Raw genomic sequence first — 20,311 nt, 5'->3', positions numbered from 1 at the left:
TTCCTTCAGTTCTTCCTGAATGTCCATAGAGTAGCTGTGTTGAAAAAGAAGAACGCCAAAAAATGTGAAAATATGTGAAATAAAAAAAGATGGTAATTTACAATTTCATTCAATCACAGTTAAAATAGTGTTTGTCTTTTTTTGTGTGTGTCTGGATTTGTCGCTCAGAAACTTTCTACAACGATCTGGTATTTCTATTGACAGATTCTTATTAAAGGTCCATATGGTCTGAAGGTAGACACTAAAAAGTGAGTGAGCAGAGAAATAAAAGACAGAATCAGACATTTTCCTCATCAGATTTATTTGTGGACTTCACTGTTCAGATGTCCTGATGTGTTAAACAAACAGCAGCAGTTCCTCTTGTGAGGACTTCACAATAAAACTCTCTGACTCTTCCCAGCAGAAAGATAAACTGTCTATACACATAAAATCATATTTTAGTGCTTTCTGATCAGATTAAGTGTTAGTGCAGTGAGGTGAGACACAATCCATCAGTAACACAACATCACAACATTGTTGTCAACATGTTGGCAAACACACTAAACATCTTGAGCGGAATGGTCCTTGTAATATCTGAATTTATCTAATAAATTAACAGTGAATGGTAAAAAGGGAAAACTATTAGAATTGTGTTTCAATTGTGCGACAAGCCAAAAGTGATGGAAACCAGTGTTTAGTGAGACGAGGCGACATGAGGAGCTAAAGGGTAGAGAGGTTCTGATTGTTCCCATTTCCGTTATGCACGTGCGTTAATGATGTCGATAAACTCCGGTTTCAGAGAAGCTCCGCCCACCAGGAACCCGTCCACGTCGCCTTGAGACGCCAATTCCCTGCAGTTGGCTCCGGTCACTGAGCCTGGAGGGGAAAGGATGATCACAGAAAAATCCCTTCAGTTAGACAAAGGCTGCAAACTGCCTGAGCTCAGCATCTGATTGGCGGAAGAACATATACTAGTTCATCTCAAACTGAAGCTCCGCCCTTGAAAAATGACGCCTGTGAGCATCGACCTCCTTCCCAACGATGGACGTTCACACAAACCAAAGCACACTGACCTCCATAGATGATGCGTACGGTGTCGGCCACGTCATCAGAGACGTTGGCTCGAAGCCACGCCCTCAGCTTCTCATGGACCTCCTGAGCCTGAACACACACATTACGTTGACTTGTAGTATGTAACTTCCTCTGGACACTAATATAATTCTGCACACAAACTAACACATAAATATTCTCATTGGAAACACTCATGCAACCGTAACTCTGAACAAAAACAAACAGAAAATCATAAATATGATTCTAAACATAACTCTAAATGTCAACCTAAACAAACATAAAAATCCGGATTGACATGAAGAGCTCAACGTTACCTGCTCAGGTGTTGCGGTCTTTCCGGTGCCGATGGCCCAAACGGGTTCGTACGCCAGCACCACCTTCCCCCAGTCCGTCACATTCTCTAAAAACACAACCATCTGACGATGAAAGACCTCAGCCCGCAAAGAAACGGCCGGAAACGGTCCAGCAGAAAAATCCTCCTCTAAAGCTCTTTAAATGTAAACGAATGGATGCACAACAAACATGTTTTGCTGTGAAGCTTACCTGCAATGACCTGCGTCTGAGCGTAGACGACTTCTTCGGTGCTGCCGGCCTCCCGCTCCTCCAGCTTCTCGCCGATGCAGGCGATGACGCCCAGACCGCTCTCCAGAGCGTGAGCCACCTGAGAACAGACAGAAGGACCTGAACACCTGAGTGACATCACCACGGGAAGATTTCCATCCCAACGACAATCAAATGAAAGTTTCAGGAGATTAAACTCTGACGTAAACAAACCGCCAATATTGGCTTCACATTAAAAACCAGATCAACTGTGATAACGAAACTAAAAATGTGACCTTTTATATTTCTACAGTCTAAGTTCAGTCCAGTCTCTTGGTGACAGGTTGATGTAGATCTGATCTGTCTCAGATGGACTCTGACAATCCTGGTTCTGGACCAGATTCTTGGAGGAAACTTGGAGGAGGACCAGGAGAGCCGGGCCAGGGGAGCCGGACTGGGAGAGCTGGACCAGGAGAGCCGGACCAGGGGAGCCGGACCGGGAGAGCCGGACCGGGAGAGCCGGACCGGGAGAGCCGGACCGGGAGAGGCGGGCTGGGGGAGCCGGGCCGGGAACTGGGTGGAGTCACAGATGGTTGCACAAACACGACAAACATGACACCAAACGTTTCTGTCCTCGGCGGCACTGAGGGGTGAAGAGGTGATCTGGATCTCAATATCATGGAGAGGAGACTGACTGGAGACGTTTAGTTCAGATCCGTGAACACAAAATGAAAAAATGGAAAACCTGAAGAGACTGAACCTCCGGTCGTTTAAACTGGAACCCCTTTCCCACCTTTCCCAGCTCGTGGGACTGTTTTTCATCTTTGGGCTGCCTCCTCTCACCTTCTGTCCAATCAGCTCGTCACTTTCCCCGAACACGTGGCGGCGCTCCGAGTGTCCCAGGACGACCCAGTCCGCCCCACAGTCCTTTATCATGGCCGGGCTGCAGGCAGAGACACGGGTCAGCCAGCTCCAGCTCGTGTTTCAGATATTTTAGGTTCAATGGCCATAAACTCGTCACTTATGTTAACATTTTAATACAAAGCTGATGATAAAAAAATGACATTTAAAATGAGGTCCAGCAGATTAAACTGGATCATAAATAAAGGGGGCAGTCACCTGATCTCCCCTGTAAACGCTCCCTTGGCCACTTTATAGCAGTTCTGGGCTGCGACGCCAATCTTTGGATCCAGATTAGACCGAGCGAAGTCCAGATAGATGGAGGGAGCCGCGCAGACCACCTCTGAAAAACAGACAAAGCTGTTGCTGCCGGTTCCTAAAGCGACTGAGCCTCACACAAACATTCAAATGTTTTATAAAGAAGATTTCAAAAAACCAAAATGGTCTGACTGACTGGGGGTTTCAAAATGGCCGCTCTGTGGGTTCACACCTGCTTGATCATTTTTTGTATTTATTGTTTCATTTACACCAAAATATAAAAAAACTGGACCTGAACTACACAGAGCTTCATTTAAAATGGATGTGACAGTTTCCATCTTTTCTCAAAACAAACAAAAGCCCATGTTGTCTGTAGCTGTAAAAGGGCATTCACTGTCATTTATAGCTTCGGTGAATTACAGTTTGGTGGGAAATTAAACAGAAAAACCTGCAGGAGCCACCAATCTTATTTTTGTAAATAAAAAAGTAGGAGACATTTTCTGACATCGATTATAAAAAAAATGTAAAAAATAAATAAATAATTAAAAACACAGGTCCGTGACGTCAGAAGCCTTTTATGCAACTCATCCTGATCACGTGACTCTCACTGTCTCAGAGTCATCTGATCACCAAAAAAGTCTGAATCATCCTCCATCTATCACATGTGTTTATCCGCCCATCCTCAGAGCCCCGGTCCCGGTCCCGGTCCGGGCCCGGACTCACCCGTCTGGTCGTGCAGGCTGGCGGTGTTCAGGCCGGTGATCAGGTCTCCCAGACTCTCCTTGGTCCCGTTCATCTTCCAGTTCCCCCCCACGAAGAAGCTCCTGGCGGCCATGACCCGGACAGGACAGACGGTTCTGGACGAGCTGCTGCAGGGAGAGTCCGGTGCTCGTGTGTCCTTCAGGGACTGTCGGAAATTACAACACCGGCCACCGGGAGACACTTGTCTTCTTCTTGTTCCGGCAGTCTGAGGTGAAATACCGCCCCCTGCCGGTCACACGACGCCCTCTGCGAGTCATTCAACCAGATATAATAAATATAAATAGTCCATATTTTAACTTAAAGGATTTTTAAATTCGGAGTCTCACAGTCTGATGTTGTTTATTTTGTATTTTCTATTTTTAACATATATGTAATATTTCTTTTCCTTTTTGGCAGGAAGTGATAATGGATTGAATTTTATTCTGAAGGGACACGGTCCTGAAAAATCCTTTATTTTGTACATGCAGCCTACTTCCTGTCCGAGCACGATGGCTGTTCACTCATATTGATATTGTTATTATTTATCTTAGATATGAGTAGATTTTCACATGAAGCGACAACTTTACAGCTTTGTTGTCGTGGTTACCATCGTAGAAGCCCCGGCTTGGGATGGGCAAGTCCATCTGGGACATGTAACAGTATTTGTTGTCATGGTTACAACAATTAACATGCACACTGTGCTGACAATGACGTGCCTGCCTTTGTTGCCATGGTAACAGCAATGCTACTCATGCCTCGGTTAAGTTTAGAAAAAGTTGGTGGCATCCTTCGTGATCTTCGTTGTCATGGTAACAATATTAAACATCCAGACTGGCTCGTCACCATGGTTACAACAACAAAAGTCACACTCAGACTCTGACATGATGTTAATGCATAATTCTATCTTTATTATAAAGATTTTCAACAAACATGTTGTCTTTTTACAGAGAAACTGCACAAGTGTAAAACATCTACAAAATGCAGCTGAACCAGGGGAGTGAAATAAAGTTTACAGTGTTTACAGAGTGTCCTCACAGGTCTGCTGCCCGACCTTTGACCTTTGACCATCACCGGTGACAGAGAGCAGCGGCAGCCATGTTAGAGATCCAAGATGGCCGTCCTACTCTACACATGTACTCTGCATATGTGCAGCTTCGAAAAAGAAAGAAACTATTGTGTAAATCTATAAAATACAAATAAATTTACATATCTTTTATCTAAACATGTCCTGGGCTCTTTTACAATAAAAATAAATCTGTAATGCTAAAGTCTTATTTTCAATATTCATGTGTTCTTTTTTTTTTTTATTGTCAAAAATCTATTTGTGTTTAATTGACATTCTCAGTAAGAGCTTAATTTCTGCTCAGTATTCATTTTGAGTTAGTTGCTATTTTTTCAATGCTTTATTTTTTGCAGCCGGTGTGTCATCATAATAAAACTCTGTTATACGTTAGCAGGAGGCATCGCTCACTGTTCACCCGATGCCGTTTACACAACCTGACTCATTCACTGCCGTCTCATAGTTTGCATACATGAATGAGGAAGAGGAGGAGAGGAAGCGAAGAGGGGAGGAAGGTCTGAACAAAATGTCTCCTCCGAGCACACCCTCCCTCTCCTGTCTTCACCCTTTTCCTCCCCCTTTTCTCTTCTTCCTCCTCTTCCTCTCCTGGTGGTCTCCTCTTCAGGGACGCTTCAGTTCCAGAGTTTGAGGAAACTGTCCCAAGATCCTGTGCAGACGCCCATACCGTCCGCAGGGACACCGGTGCAGCTCACCCTGTTGTCATGGCCAGACAGCACACCTGGAGGATGAGGGGGGACAGGAGAGGAGACAGGAGACAGGAAAGGAGACAAGAGAGGAGACAGGAGAGGAGACAGGAGAGGAGACAGGAGAGGAATCAGGAGGGGAGACAGGAGAGGAGACAGGAGAGGAGACAGGAGAGGAGACAGGAGAGGAGACAGGAGAGGAGACAGGAAAGGAGACAGGAAAGGAGACAGGAAAGGAGACAGGAGAGGAGACAGGAGAGGAATCAGGAGAGGAGACAGGAGAGGAATCAGGAGAGGAGACAGGAGAGGAATCAGGAGAGGAGACAGGAGAGGAGACAGGAGAGGAGACAGGAGAGGAGACAGGAGAGGAATCAGGAGAGGAGACAGGAGAGGAATCAGGAGAGGAGACAGGAGAGGAATCAGGAGAGGAATCAGGAAAGGAGACAGGAGAGGAATCAGGAGAGGAGACAGGAGAGGAATCAGGAGAGGAGACAGGAGAGGAATCAGGAGAGGAGACAGGAGAGGAATCAGGAGAGGAGACAGGAGAGGAGACAGGAGAGGAATCAGGAAAGGAGACAGGAGAGGAGACAGGAAAGGAGACAGGAGAGGAGACAGGAGAGGAGACAGGAGAGGAGACAGGAGAGGAATCAGGAAAGGAGACAGGAGAGGAGACAGGAAAGGAGACAGGAGAGGAGACAGGAAAGGAGACAGGAGAGGAGACAGGAGAGGAGACAGGAGAGGAGACAGGAGAGGAGACAGGAGAGGAATCAGGAGAGGAGACAGGAGAGGAGACAGGAGAGGAATCAGGAGAGGAGACAGGAGACAGGAAAGGAGACAGGAGAGGAGACAGGAAAGGAGACAGGAGAGGAGACAGGAGAGGAGAGGATCTTTAATCTTCAGGACTTGCTGCTATTTAAATGTGAATAACTGAATTATTTCATCAATAGCTGTTTCCGTTCAGGGTGTTTTTGGGGGGTGGGTCTAATTTTCTCTCATTCTAATCATTTTTATTAAAATGGACCTCATTTCTTTCCTCCAGCTGTTACTCACCGACTTTCTCCCCCTTCAGTGAGTCCCAGATGTGGCAGTTGAAGTCGTCGTAGCCGGCGAAGATGAGGCGGCCTGAGCTGGAGAGCGCCAAAGACGTGACGCCGGCGTTTAGGTTGGTGTCCTGGTAGCCGATCACCTCCTGGTCGGCGCGCAGGTCGTACATCTTGCAGGTACAGTCGTCTGAGCCTGTGATGACGGCGTTTCCGCTGGGGAAGAACTGAGGAGGAGGAGAGGGATGAAGACACCTGAACCAACTGAACCAGCTGTTTTCAGTGTGAGCAGCTCACAGAGATGGCGTTGATGTCGCTGGTGTGTCCGCTGAAGGTCTGTTTGCAGGCCCCCTCCCTCACGTCCCACAGCTTGGCCAGAGAGTCGCAGGCTCCGGAGATGAAGGTGTTCATGTCGGAGGACAGAGCCAGAGACATGCAGTCCCCGATGTGGTTGGTGAAGATCACCTTCTGCTTCCCGGTCTCCAGGTCCCACAGGCAGCTGGGAGGGGGGCAGGTGGTTTTAGAGGATCTCTAACTCTATAGATTCTAGTTTTTAGTGAGTTTGTAATTCATCTGCTTCAATAATTGTTGAAGATAAAAAGAAATCTGCCTCCATCTGAACTTTATTCTTAAAGGGAAACAACAAAAATGAAGACATCAACATTTGTCACCAGTTTATGTTATTCTCATTATTATATGTATTTTGATACAGATATTATTACGTGTTATTCTTCCAAAGCAGTTAAACATATTGGATCACTTTTTAATGTCTGTCTGTTATTTGTTACATATTTTATAAAAAGATCAGCCTCTATAATTTAGACTTGATGTGCCAATCTTTGATTTAAAAAACAACCAAAAAGCACTTAAAGCAGGAATGATGTGACACAGATATCCAGACAGATCTATCAGTTCTTCGTTCTCAAAACGTTTGATTTAAATTATTAAGGTACGTAGTTCGTTAGTTCTTATGTAAACTCACCAGGTGGTGTCACCGGACGCCGTCAGGATCTCAGTGTCGCTAAGGAAACGGCAGCAGGACAGGTAACCTGGAGAGGAGGGAGACATTTAGTGACCGCCCATCCTCCTCCTCCTCCTCCTCCTCCTCCTCCTCCTCCTCCTCCTCCTCACCTGTGTGTGCGTCCAGCTCCCTCAGGGTTTTGGGGCTGGCGGCCTTGATGTTGTAGACTGTGCAGATGTTGTCCAGACCGCCGCTGGCCACCAGGTTACCGGAGGGGGCGAAGGCCACGCTCATCACCCAGGCTGACTTCAACGGGACGGCGACCAACTGTGGGGTCAAAAAAAAAAGGTGGAGTTCAAGAGCTCGTCTGCTTCAGCGACTGGGGGGACTGCACCTGAAAAGCTTTATCTGCGTGTGGCCATCCCACCTTGTTTCCCGTGAAGGTGTCCCACACCAGCAGCTTCCCATCCTGAGACGCACTGACCATTTGCCTGAAAGAGGAGAATGAAGAAAGAAGTTTTTTTATTTTATTTTATTTTCAGCAACAACGTTTTAATCACAGACGTCAGTCAGTGCAGCAAATATGTGAAAGGTCAGCTCATCAAATCACAGGAGTGTGACACAGGAGAGCCGTGTTCGATTCCCATCCTCGTGTGAAAGCGGCTGTTCAGTTTTAACACTGTAACCTTGACAACGGATTATAGGCCATTATGGTGGCCGTGGCGACGAGGGCAGGCACGGCACTGTCAGTGATGATGTATGATGTTTCAGGAGTCTTCTGTTCACCGTTTCCTAGTAACCATGGCAACGCAGGTAGGTATGACTTAGGGGTGATGGGGGCGGGGCTTCTCACCTGGAGTCGGCCGACCAATGCATGGCGTAGATTTTGGCCAGGTGACCCTTGAGCGTCTTCCTGAGCTTCAGCTGGACTCGGCCTACCGCGGTGGCCCCCCCTGAGGCTGCAGACATGCTGCTGTCATTCACAGCCTTACGGGCCGCCTGGTGGGGAGGGGGGCAGAGAGAGGGGGCACAGTTCACCTCCACAACAGAAACCTTTCCAACTGAACTAATGTGTAAACTTATGGTTTATTTGACTGCATTCAGTGGGATAAAACATTCATCTCACCTCAATCTGTGTGCGGAGGGCATCGCACTCCTTTTTCAGAGCATCCATTTCAGCTTTCTCAGCTGCCATGGCGACAGTTGCTAGGGGATGTTACCGACAGAAAACGGAAACGGTCACTCTGCAACAGAAAACAGGAGAAAAGGGAGAAACGTGAGCTGCCGAACTCCAGTCTGGAGATCAGAGTGTTTCCTCCCACCCTGATGACCCTGATGACCCTGATTCCTGATCTGGATCACCTGACCAGCAAAGATTAGACAAATACCAGGAATAATCCAGGTATGATGAGAGGGAGCGAAGAGGAAGGAAGGCTAGAAGGAAAAGGAAGGCTGGAAGGAGAGGAGGAAGGAAGTGGAGTCTCTGGATGCAACATGGTTTGTTTCCATGTTGAATTCTGATGAATTTGCGTCCTTCACATTGGTAAAACTATATATCTGTAATATTCCAGATTAAATTCAAATCAGAGGGATAATGGTTAAGCAACAACAAACAGTGAAGGTCCATCGTGCTTTGAATCTGTGTGGCTCTTTTATTTTGACAGAATAATGGACTCCCAAAAGGCTGCGTGCTGCAGCGCAGTAGCTGCCTAATACTCAGTAATAGGATCCTGATGTCGGACCAATCTAGCACTCATTCTTTGTTCAGTTCTGATCAGCGCAACTCAAAGAAATGTCACGCAGAGCTTCAACCACTTCGACTTTAAAGGCTCTTTGCTCGGTTTAAACTGTGTCTTCCGTTTTGCTGTGATCTGCGACAGGAAGTCTACGACGAAACATCACAGATTTTGGGTAAAACAAAACGATCTGCGATGAGCAAACATCATGTGAAGGTCATTTGATTATTTATTTGATCACATCACATCCATCCAGCAGCAGAGGTGAAGGTTCAGGAAGTGACAGGAAGTGGAATGGAGGGTGGAGGATACCGGAGGCTACAGGGCTTAAAATCCCAGCAGGAGATCTTAAGGGAAGTTATACTGCTCAAATCTCCTGTCATCCGATTACTGCCTGCTATTTACCTCAGGATCAGAGCGACAGGGAGGAAGGGCTGTTATTGTCCAAACGTCAGGCAGCTCCTTCTCTTCAGCTCCGCCAGATAGCAACAAAACTCAGACACAAGCTCTGGTTTCTGCTGGATCAACAAATCTGACCTGCAGAAAATCTTATCCAGGAGAACTGAGCCTGATATGCCCAGAGGCAGACTCAGTCAGCAGAGCCAACATGCACGTCTCTGGAAATGTTTGTGTTTATTTCTGAGAGCTGAAAAAAGGATCAAGAACAAGCTTGTCCTGCAGAAAGAGACACAACGAAGGAGACGTGCAGCCGAAGTGAGATGGCTGAGGTCTGGCCTTATGTGACAGATCAGCTACACCTGAGGCACCAATCCTCTTTGGCAGCTTCCCCACAATCCAAAGGATTTAAGGAATCGTTACAGAGAAGGAGATCTTACACTGGACTGATACATTATTCTGTTCACTGCAAGAGATCAAGACTTTGAGATCTTGTAGAAAAATACTGTGGGGGGGTGATGGTGTTTGAGTCAAGCAGCCTTTTTGCAAGAAAGATAGCAGCTGTATTTTTCTAAAACACAAAGGTCAGAGGTGAAGGGAAAAAAATGCAAACGCTCTGTACAGCAGGAGGCAGGCATGTGCAGAAGATTCCCGTTAGAGTCCTTGTGTTGAACCATGAAGCAAAAGTCCAGGAGCTGTTTTTAAACGCTTTCCTGTCTGCAGCTACAGAGGCGTAAAAGCAGAAACTCACCTTTTTCCTCACTCAGCGTGGGCCCTTCTGTTCTTCTTCTTCTTCTTGTAGCTGTGCAGCTCCCGGTCACAGAAGCCTTCGGCTCTTTGTTTCCCCTCTGAGTGTTTTTAGATCCCACAGTCCCGGGACTACCGACCAACTCTCTGGCTCCTCCGACGCTCTCTCCACGGCAGACTGCTACCAGCTTACTTTTGAAAAACTCTCTCTTTCTCTGTCCCTTCCTCCACAGTGAAGAACAGATGAGGATTGGAGCGGATGAAGGAGATAAGGGATGAAGGGATAAAGCTCAAAGATGGAAATAGAGAGGAAAGGAGAGAGAGAGAGAGAGAGACAGGGAGCAGGAGCACGGTCGGTAAACCAATTGGTGGAAAATCAGGTTATGAGGTCAAAAGACAAGGAGCAGGTGAAGTAATGAGAGAAGAAGACGACAGGAGAAAGGGAACAGGTGGAGATGAAATGTGAGCTGATGAGCAGAGAAACTAAACCTGCTGCACGAGAAGAAGGAAAAAGAAATCAGGAAGGATGAAATATGAAGGACCAAGTCTTTATTTTATGGTGTGATAAATTAATGACAGGCCTGATTCATAAATGTTTTGAATTTCTGGTGTGCTTTCCAGGATTCGCGTCACGCCAAGGAGACATTGCGTCTCCACTTTCTGGCATGTTTTTTCATGAAAATGCAGGATGATGGTGGAGTCTGGGGCCAGGTTGACAGGGTGAATTGGTTTGTCAGAGCTAATGAGCTGAGCCCAGTTAATCAGGGGCTAATGGGATATCCGGGGACGGCCAATCTCGTTAAGGAATTAGAGCAGGTCAAGCTAAACGTGCGTCACACCTGACACATAGTGAAGGCAGGAAGGAAAAGTGGATCAAGAGTCAAACACAGAAAGTCTAAATGAATGAAGTGAGCTGTTCTTTTAAAAACTGACAAAAAGAATCAAAGGTGGGGGACTCCATAATGTGACGTTGATTAGAGTTATTTTTGTCCACATTTCCCAGAGTAAAGAAAAAGTAAAGTTGTTTTCTTGCTGAGGCTTTCTGATGCTGCAGGTTTCAGTCACTGTTAAAAAATCGATGCTTCAACCTTTCTCTTGTTCTAAACGTGTGTTTGCTGTGTGAAGCTTGTCTTTGTTCATTTTCTCCTCCTGCTGGATGGAGAAGTTGTCAGAGCTGCTTACTGTTAGAGTCAGTTCAAAAACAGGGACCAGCTGTTTTTAAAATGACTTCATTAGTTGTGTGAGTAGAGAAGAGAGACCTCCATCACTTTATTTAAAATTCCTAGAAATCCATTTCTCAGAAGATTGTCACAGATTTTTGAGCCTCAGTCAGACTCAGACTCTACGAATCTGCGACAAAAAATTAATTCCACATTAAAACATATCAAACTGTGGAAGTAAAAGGAGCTGATGTGAGCTCATCCTCTTTCCCCTTCCTGCGCTGATGTTTGACGCCTCTTCGCACTAAGCCTCTTCTCAGACTGAGTTTTTGGCTCTGGGCTGATGACATCATACTTCAGCATCAGTGTCACGCCGCCGTCTGACCTGACGCAGGTTTTTAAAGCCTACAGGCCTCCACGTTGAACCCTATTTCCTGTCTGACACCCTCCTGCACAACTTTAATTTACTGTTTGAATTATGAAGCTTATGAAGTCAATTCTCACCAAGCAAGAAAGAGACAATATTTATTTGACAATAAAAGTTGATAATTATTAAAAGGACTTTTTATCTAAAGGTTTCTGTGATTCAGATCCTTCAAACTGCTGATGTGAATATGTGGAAGTACTGCCATCATCACTACGACAAAACATCCCACAATAAATATAAAGATAGAAATTTATGAAAAAGGTAAATATGTAAGAAACACCAACAGATCCTGGTCCCCATCATGAGCTTCATATATAAAATATAATAATACTCTCTTAGTTAAGGGATGCTCAGCAGACTCGTCATATCCGATATATTTATTCAACCTGCCATCTGCGAAGTGCAGGACAAAACACTGCGGCCATATTTTCTGAATAAAGTAAACTTACCAACCTTTTGATTCAGCAGCTGCCAATATTTATAAAACAAATCGTTACTTCTAAATGTAATTTATGAAAACATCTTTAAAAATAAAAGAGAAAGAAGAAAAACAAAAAGAAACGTTTCTTTTGGAATGATAAAGAAAACATGTCGGCCAGTTACTGAAGCAACACTTGTTGATATGTGACTATTTTTCTGCTCATAATTTGTGTCTGGTTTGTTTCCTAAAAGTGGAAACTTGAATCCCTCTTTCCACCTCACCGACTCATTGCTTGAGTTGTCGATGGGACGACATCACAGAGTTTGGTAATCTCTAATCCGGGCTAATGACCTGTGACAGAAGAGGGCTGGCTGCCTTCCTGATGACTCCCTGCAGTAAGGAGCTCAGGAAGGAGACCAGCAGACCTCCACCTTTGGTTCCTTCATTCAGGGAGACAGGAAGTGAGTGAGATGACAAAAAGACCGGACGGAGAGCCGGTTGGTTGGAGCAAGCCAAAAGATCGAAAAGATGAAATTTCAACAAGAAAGTTAAAGTCAGATTGTTGGTTGTGACTGACTTTCAACAAACACCCAGACTTTCTATATTTTTTTCCCGAAACACTTAAGTATTACATCTAAATGTGTGTCAGAGAATGAATATTCCACATTTTGGAAGCTCCATTTTTTACACTTTCTCATGTGAACAGCGGCCGTTTGTTGTGTTTGCCAGTGACCTGTAGACAGTGAAGATAGTCAGCAGTGCCATCTGCTGGCCAATGACAACCCCACAACAACAACACAGAGGAAACGTAGATAATGAAGCATCACATGATGTTAAATGGTTTCAGAATTTATTACATCTTGCTAATTTTCTGATGTTTGTATGAAGCTCTCGCTCTCTTTGAGCTCTGTTTTGGCCTCCACCGCTCCATCGCTGTCTGTCTGACACCACTGAGCTGAAAGATGCTTAAATCCATCAAGCACTTCAAATGAACTAGGTTTATTGTAAAAAAGTCACACTGCACAAAGTCAGCTTTCCGAAAATAATTCATAATTGGAATTTCCAGAGGAAAAAAGATGACATTTGATTGAAAGCAGTACATGAATACATCATATTAATTAAAATAGTACATCAGATTCAATGTGGAAGTTTTTCTTGCCTTTAATTTAAAGGTCCATACTGTCTGGACGTACTGTAGACCTCCCTGTGGTCTTTGATTATAAATCAGGCCCTGAAATCTGCAAAATTTTCATTTAATCACATCAACATGCTCGTTGATATCAGCACTTAAAACACTGGAAAGTGTTTTAACTTTAATTCTGCTCACATCTCCAAACCCCTCCACCAAGAAGAGCTGGACAAAGATATAACATTTTTAAAGCAGCAGATACGTGAATCAGGCTGTCAAAACCTAAAAAAAAAAAACAAAAACAACAACCGCTCTGTGAACTTCCTGCTTTCCATCAAACAGTCAGAGGGACGCTGCGTTCTCACTGCGGCACGGCAGTGCTGGCGCCCATTTCTTTCTCACAGATGTAGGGCAGGTCCATGGAGCAGGGGGCGTCGTACCAGCTCCTGATCGCCACTCGCTCCAAAACATTCGTTTTCACGATGTAGCCGCAGTCCTCGTTGATGTGGTTGTTGGGCTCACCGACTTCCCAGAAACTAAAAGTTGAGAACCAGAATTCAGTTTCAATACATCAGAAAAATTTTAAGATTTAAAGATTTCACTATTGGAGTGTCTGTGTGAAAGTCAACAAAAGTTAAATATCAAAATGGAATGTTGGGACACAGAGTCAGAAACACGAGGACAAAAAATATCTAAACAGGGAAACAGAGGAAAAAGAAAATGTTCATCATCAACAAATGCTTTTAAAATGAGGAAGAGAAAATCGGAAGGGTACAGGAAAATGTATTGAGTTGGCAGTTGACAGGAAGTTGTGTGGCCTGTGCAATTTTTTGCGTTGTGTGTCCAGGTCTTCTTCAAAGGGACGACCATGTTTGCTGGAAAGGAAGGTAAACAAAGCCGACTCAACTCAGGCAGAGGTGAAGAAATCTGCAACAAAAAAAGTTAAAATATCGAGCCGATCCAAAAACAAACGAGGAGATGATGGCAAGATGATCTTATGCAACTCAAACACAATTGTTCCGCCCACTGTTCCTTGTTTGCACTTTGATGCATTTGTTTTTCATCAAAGGTCAGAGGTCAGCTTGCAGCGCTGGCTCCCCTCCAGCTGTTACCACACAACTGGAACCTGAACTTTAACTCCTCAGCAGCTCTGAACTCTTTTTTTTTCTTCAGAAGGTGAAACAAAAAAAAAAAAAAAAACTTTTTAGCTCAGATCCACGCCTCACCGCTGATGTTTGCCGATATGGTCACCATCTCACTTTGGACTCTTAACGTGCTAATATTTACACAAAGGAGAGCTGAGACCGCTTCTGCAAGCCTGCGCTCACAAACTAAGTCAAGCTCCATTCGAGGAATTTAAATCTTGATGCTATATAATGAAGGCTGCTGAGAGAGCTGAGTCTGGACTCACAAACTTCAGTTCCTGTACTGATTTCTGCCCTTAGAAGATCTTTTACAGACGAAGGATGATGTTCCAGTCAAAGAGGAAGTGCTGGATCAACTCTGAAAATAGTTCATCTGCCTTCCCATTCCCCAACCAGGCCAGCAAACATCTGCAAGCCCAAAGCTAAAGCTGCAGGCATGTGGAAGGTCAGCAGATGTAAAACAGATGGTAAAGTCCACTGGTCAGTCAGTCTGTGTTTACCAGACAAACTGGATCCAGTTTGAGCAAAAATGAACTAATTTCACCGTGATATGTTTCAACAGAACATTTCAGGTCTGACGTGGTTTTGATCCAACATTAGAACTCTTTACAGAGTTTGACTGACTGCAGTCTCTTCTTTTGTTTCTTTGGAGGCTTCAAATCAAATGGCACTTTTGAACCTACCCTCCAACCAGCGGCGTTCCATCCACCCATTTCCACTGATCCTCTGTTTGTGCGTCCGTGATCCCGAACCAGAAGGAATTCCAATGGCCTCTGGGAAGAAGGTCCCACAGGAACGTCTGAGAGGAAACACCCAAAATAAAGTAGAACACATTCATCAATAACTGTGCCAACATCCTCTTCGGTGACACAGTACGGATACTTCAGAACAGAGGGGACAACTAACAACCAACACTAAGCCTTTCATTTCATCTTCTCATCAAAAGGGCCTGAAAGGTTCACAAACAGAAACAAAACGCTTCATGTTTCTTCTGGACTGAGAAGTAAATATCGGTTAACATCAGCTGAAACGACGGAACGTCTCCATTTTAAAATTCAGGGCCGGACGGCGGCCGTGCAGTCCTGAGGACATACCTGCTCCTCGGCTGTGTGGATGATGGCCAGGTGAGCTCCTTTGCTCCGGCAGTAGGACTGGCTCTCCTGCCAATCCCTGCTGCCTCTGGAGATCAGGTAACAGCTGTTGTTAAAGAAATGCCAATCCTTGGGGCAAACCACAGGGGGCGACGTTTTGACCACCTCAGGAGCTGAAGACAGGTGAACATGTGGAAATATAACGCATGTTATGATGCTCTGTTATTCTTCAGGCATCCAGAAACCAACCAGGACAGAACAACTTGAATTATACGGATCAGCCATTCAGTCATTTGATGGTTCGTGCCTGATTAAACTCAACAGCTTCACCACCTTCTGGATTTCATGTGCATGTCTGACAAAACAAAGCTCTTCATAAAGAAACCACTCCGCTCATCATAAAAAGAACAGCTGGATGAACTCTGAACGTTGAGGTGGAATAAACCAGTGGCCTGAGTGAATTATTTGGCATGGTAGGAAATAACCCAGTTTCGTGCACATTTTTCCGACTGATGAATAAGTGAATGATGTCCACCTGGGCGTGTGGAGGTTTGTCACCTGCTTCATCTGGTTCATAATCTGGCCACAGTTAAGTGGTTCAGAATATCAGTTTAATCTCCCACAGCGGCAGCAGAACTGTGCGTGAAGAGCTGATCTGAAGTTGTGTACCTTTAGTGGCGGCCAGTCTGGCCAGCAGCTTGGCGTTTTCTTTCTGCAGCTGGTTTTTCTCCTCCTGCAGTTTTTTGATGGTAGCGGCCAAAGACGACACGTTTCCATCCTGAGTCATTTTCTGTATCTCAGGAGCCACTTCGCTGCTGCCCTGAGGTTTGTTTTTATCTGTGGAGCAAATGGATTATTCAGGAAGGACCGAACAATTAGCATGAAGTCAGAGGAGAAACAACAAATCTATGATTTTAACTGAATACTATGAACAGACATTTTGCTGAAGCAGGCCTTTTTGAACTAAACATGAAGAACACTCACTCTGTTACCTAACATTCCTAAATCTTGTGTTGCAAGACTCAAACCACTGGATCCTCTTTTCTGACCTCTTTTCTTCATTTGGCAGATTTTTTTTAAGACACAAAAAAACATGTTATTGACTTCTGACACCAGTTTTAAAACACAGTTGTGCGCTCACAGTGTGCAGAGACGGCGATGATGGAGATCAGTAAGATGGCGCACAGCGCTGCCAGGCAGATGGTGGCGAGGCGGTACGGCCTGGAGGTCAATCCGACCGGAGAGACCGGCTGGACTGGAGGTGATGAAGGGAGAGAAGACTGTCCATTAAACAAATAAACCAAGTTACACCAGCAATGACTTCACAGAACCAGAAATATTAAAAGGACACAAACAGATTAAAACAAACAAAAAAAATCAATCACCAACCGTTTTTAAAATGAAACAATCATCATCTTTTTAAATGTGTGTAACAGAATATTTTCTACTAAAACACACTTTTCCAGGAATCACCGACATCAAAAATACAGCTCAGCACGAAACATTGAACAGAAATGATGAATTCACTCTGCTCTGTTCAGACTTGTAAGTCAAACCAGCTACTGGGTTGTGGGATTATCGGACGAAGCAGAGACGCCCACTTTAATTCCCTCAAAAGTTCAGGATTTATTCTTATTGTTTTAATTTTTATCAGGATTTTTAGGGGAGTTTCAGCAACGAATGGACTCAGTCACATCAGCTTTATTTGAATGGCACCAAATCTTTAGTCCAAAGAAAACAGGTGAAGTCAGAACTGCATTCTGTACTCTGTTGGAAAATGTCATTAAAGTTGAGTGACTTTAAACTTTAAACACACCAAATTAAGTCATAGTTGACTTTATTTGGTGTGAAGACAACATTTTCAATAGTATCAGTGGCTGTTAAGTGAAGGTTTGCTGCTTTTGTTTCACCAAACCTTCAAACTGTAGGAAACTAAATGTGATTCATTTGTTCTGGTTCATGGATGAATGAAGAACAGAGAGCTGGATCTGTCAGCTGGTCCCGGTCCTTACCGTGTCCCACACCTGGCCTGCGGCGGACGTCCTCCTCCGCGGCGTCATCGTCGATCAGCTGGGAGTACATCCCGTCGAAGGCCGGGGAGCTGCCGGGGGCCGCCATCTGTCCCAGAGGTTTGTCTGAAGTCTGGATCCCCGGTCCGGGTCCGGGTCCAGGTCCCGGTCCCGCCCCTCCAGCCCCAGCGGGTTTCAACGCCCCGGAGATGCAGCCTGGTTTCAAAATAAAAGCCCTCAAAATGATAATGAGATGAATAATAATAAAATCTGTTTGATTTTAATCCAGACAGTTTGGAACTGATGCAATCAAGCTTGAGAACTGTAATATCATGGAAACACATTATGAGTGACATGTTGTCCAATCAGGTGCCAGGTACAAACAGATTTTCATTCAGATTGATCCCCAACAAACAAGATTTCACATTCTTATCCAAACATTTAGTGTCCAAAATCTGTTGGGAACAAACAAAAGGAGAAAAACAGCAATGACAACAACCACAGTGAGATGACAACATATTCACACACACACAAACACATTTAGTGGGATTTACAGGAACACTTGTCAGTGAGTCGTAGAAATGTTGTGTGTTCACACAAGTCAAAGTTCCTGTTAAGACTTGTCCTCAAGTCATGATCATATAATGCATCTGGTTTTCAGCTCCATCTCATAAAAAAGAAATCCAAATCAGTTTGACAACAACAACGTTTGGTGAAATAATTATTGTCATAATTTAATGCTGATTGATTTGATCTAATTATAATATCCAGCTGCTTGTTAGTATTTCAATGAACTGAGTTGTTCGTAATTCATGATTAGACTTGATGACCTTTTTATTATTCATGATGTCGTATTTTCGCTTCAAACATGGAGGAGATATCTTTTGAAGAGGGTGAAGTAGCCTTTACAAACAGGAAGTGGTGTTGGAGAGTTTTGTTTGTGAGCTTCTCCCCTGCAGCCTCTTTTCACTGCCTGAATGAAAAAGGCTTGTTTCATCTTGTCTTGTCGGGCCGCAATAGAAATGCAGCTCTATGTATGTTTGTGTTGTTGGTGAACAAAGTGGATCAGAGATGTGAGTTAGTTGTTTTCTGCCAGACTGAGAAACACTGATTGTGTGAATGTAGAGTTTTTAAACACACATTCACAATTTCTTCAAATAAAGAGGTTTATCAAAGGAAACTGTGTTCATTCACAAGTTTTTATAAATCTGACAAAAAAGAAAATGTCTTCATGCTTCCAGTTTTAGTCACCAGTCTGAACACATCTGGGAGACCTGAAGTGGTTTTAAGTAAAGACGGGTCAAATTCAGAAGCTGAAAAAGAAGACAGATGTGCTCACGACATCTGCAATGACAGATTTGGACCAAATGATGTCACCGTTCAACAAGTTATTCTACAGTGACACTTCAGCCATGTCCAAAAGGGATTCATCCATGACACACAACGATCACCACAACTGAAACCTGAGCATCATTTTCTGTCTCTTTTCTCAGTTTCTCCACCTGCAGCATGATGCTCGGTTACACCTGTTGGACTGAAAGCTTTATGCCACTGAAAAACGAGGGACGTGACCTTTATCTGAGCCTGATCAAAGTGCAGATCATGTTGAGCTGATCCTGAAAGGCATCTGGTTTAGTTTATTACTTAACAGCTCATGAATTACATTAAAAAAACAACTATTAATACAACATAATATTGGCACAATTACCAAAAGTTCCCATTAGCTCCATCAGAGGTATCTGACCAGAGGAGGACGAGGAGCCGAGGACATCTGCATGTTCTCCAATAACACGACACACTCATTTATGAGCACAGACTCACCAGCAAGTCCTCAAATTGGACCATGTCCTCATTAACCAGCTCAACACAGAAGGATAATATCTTCACTTAAACGGTTAGTGTGATTAAAATGATGTTAAAATATTAAAGATATGACTTTCTCAAATTTCAGAAAGATCTGTGGAAAGCAGAAAGCTGAGTGATTTTAAGCTTCATTAAGTCAGTCAGGAACGCTTTTTATTCAATCCGTCATAACAGTGTGTCAGTCAGTAACACTGTCAGTAACACAGGAGTCCCTGTTGGAGTCAGTCAGCTCATTTCCATAGAGACACTTTGCATCAGCAGCACCATGCTCCAGTGCTCTGGGAGACTTTATAGTCCTGACAGTTGAAGACTGGAGGACTGACAGCTTTTCCTTCATCACAACACAACACACATGAAAAACATGACTCTGATCTCCGTCCTCATCTGGACTCTCCTCTGCTGCTGCTTCACAGGTAAAGTCCAGAGAATCAAACTCCTCTATGAACATCCGTCCCTCTGAAATGAAGCCCACAAAACCAGGTTTCTGTCTCTGTGTCCTCAGAGTCCAGAGGACAGGTCACAGTGACTCAGCCTGGAGCACTGAGCTCTGCTGTGGGAGGCTCCGCCAGGATCACCTGTAGGACCAGTCAGAATGTTTATAGCTCAAACCTTTTAGCCTGGTACCAACAGAGAGATGGAGAAAAACCTAAACTCCTTATTTACGCTGCTTCCACTCGAGCATCAGGGATTCCAGAACGTTTTACAGGAAGTGGATCAAACTCTGACTTCACTCTGACCATCAGTGGAGTCCAGACTGAAGATGCAGCAGTTTATTACTGTCAGAGTTATCACAGCATCAACAGTCAGTGGGTGTTCACACAGTGAAAAAGCGTCGTACAAAAACCTCCCTCAGTCAGACTGAACAGAAACTGAACTGACTGCTGCAGCTGGAAGATACTGCAGAGACTGATACAGTTCACTGAGGACACACAC

At 44.5% G+C, this 20,311-nt stretch overlaps 3 protein-coding genes and 1 gene segment (V, D, J or C); 1 reads left to right on the top strand and 3 right to left on the bottom strand.

The window, feature by feature from the left end:
- Positions 1-304: 304 nt before the first annotated feature.
- LOC115051208 (triosephosphate isomerase) lies at positions 305-3,641 on the bottom strand. The gene is made up of 7 exons (XM_029514553.1): positions 3,472-3,641; positions 2,710-2,833; positions 2,434-2,533; positions 1,594-1,711; positions 1,365-1,450; positions 1,053-1,140; positions 305-855 (listed from the first exon to the last, which is right to left on the bottom strand). The coding sequence occupies exons 1-7, from the start codon at positions 3,581-3,583 to the stop codon at positions 737-739; spliced, it is 747 nt and encodes a 248-aa protein (XP_029370413.1). The 5' UTR covers positions 3,584-3,641; the 3' UTR covers positions 305-736.
- A 1,540-nt stretch (positions 3,642-5,181) lies between these two features.
- LOC115051206 (guanine nucleotide-binding protein G(I)/G(S)/G(T) subunit beta-3-like) lies at positions 5,182-8,449 on the bottom strand. Its single transcript, XM_029514549.1, has 8 exons — positions 8,381-8,449; positions 8,108-8,253; positions 7,682-7,745; positions 7,425-7,581; positions 7,276-7,342; positions 6,591-6,792; positions 6,304-6,520; positions 5,182-5,288 (listed from the first exon to the last, which is right to left on the bottom strand). The coding sequence occupies exons 1-8, from the start codon at positions 8,447-8,449 to the stop codon at positions 5,182-5,184; spliced, it is 1,029 nt and encodes a 342-aa protein (XP_029370409.1).
- Positions 8,450-13,030: 4,581 nt separating this feature from the next.
- LOC115051207 (CD209 antigen-like protein C) lies at positions 13,031-17,946 on the bottom strand. The gene is made up of 6 exons (XM_029514550.1): positions 17,519-17,946; positions 16,648-16,761; positions 16,176-16,343; positions 15,510-15,679; positions 15,099-15,214; positions 13,031-13,806 (listed from the first exon to the last, which is right to left on the bottom strand). Exons 1-6 carry the CDS (start codon positions 17,622-17,624, stop codon positions 13,632-13,634), a joined length of 849 nt encoding a protein of 282 aa, XP_029370410.1. The 5' UTR covers positions 17,625-17,946; the 3' UTR covers positions 13,031-13,631.
- Positions 17,947-19,739: 1,793 nt separating this feature from the next.
- Positions 19,740-20,311, top strand: part of LOC115051211 (Ig kappa chain V-III region MOPC 63-like) — a 172,782-nt gene continuing 172,210 nt past the window's right edge. The window contains 2 exon segments of the V gene segment in view: positions 19,740-19,791; positions 19,881-20,190. Of these exon segments, the coding sequence occupies positions 19,740-19,791; positions 19,881-20,190 (362 nt within the window).

The sequence above is a fragment of the Echeneis naucrates genome, chromosome 11 (assembly GCF_900963305.1).
Source record: "Echeneis naucrates chromosome 11, fEcheNa1.1, whole genome shotgun sequence".
Taxonomy (NCBI): domain Eukaryota; kingdom Metazoa; phylum Chordata; class Actinopteri; order Carangiformes; family Echeneidae; genus Echeneis; species Echeneis naucrates.
This window is presented reverse-complemented; position numbering and strand designations above follow the sequence as displayed.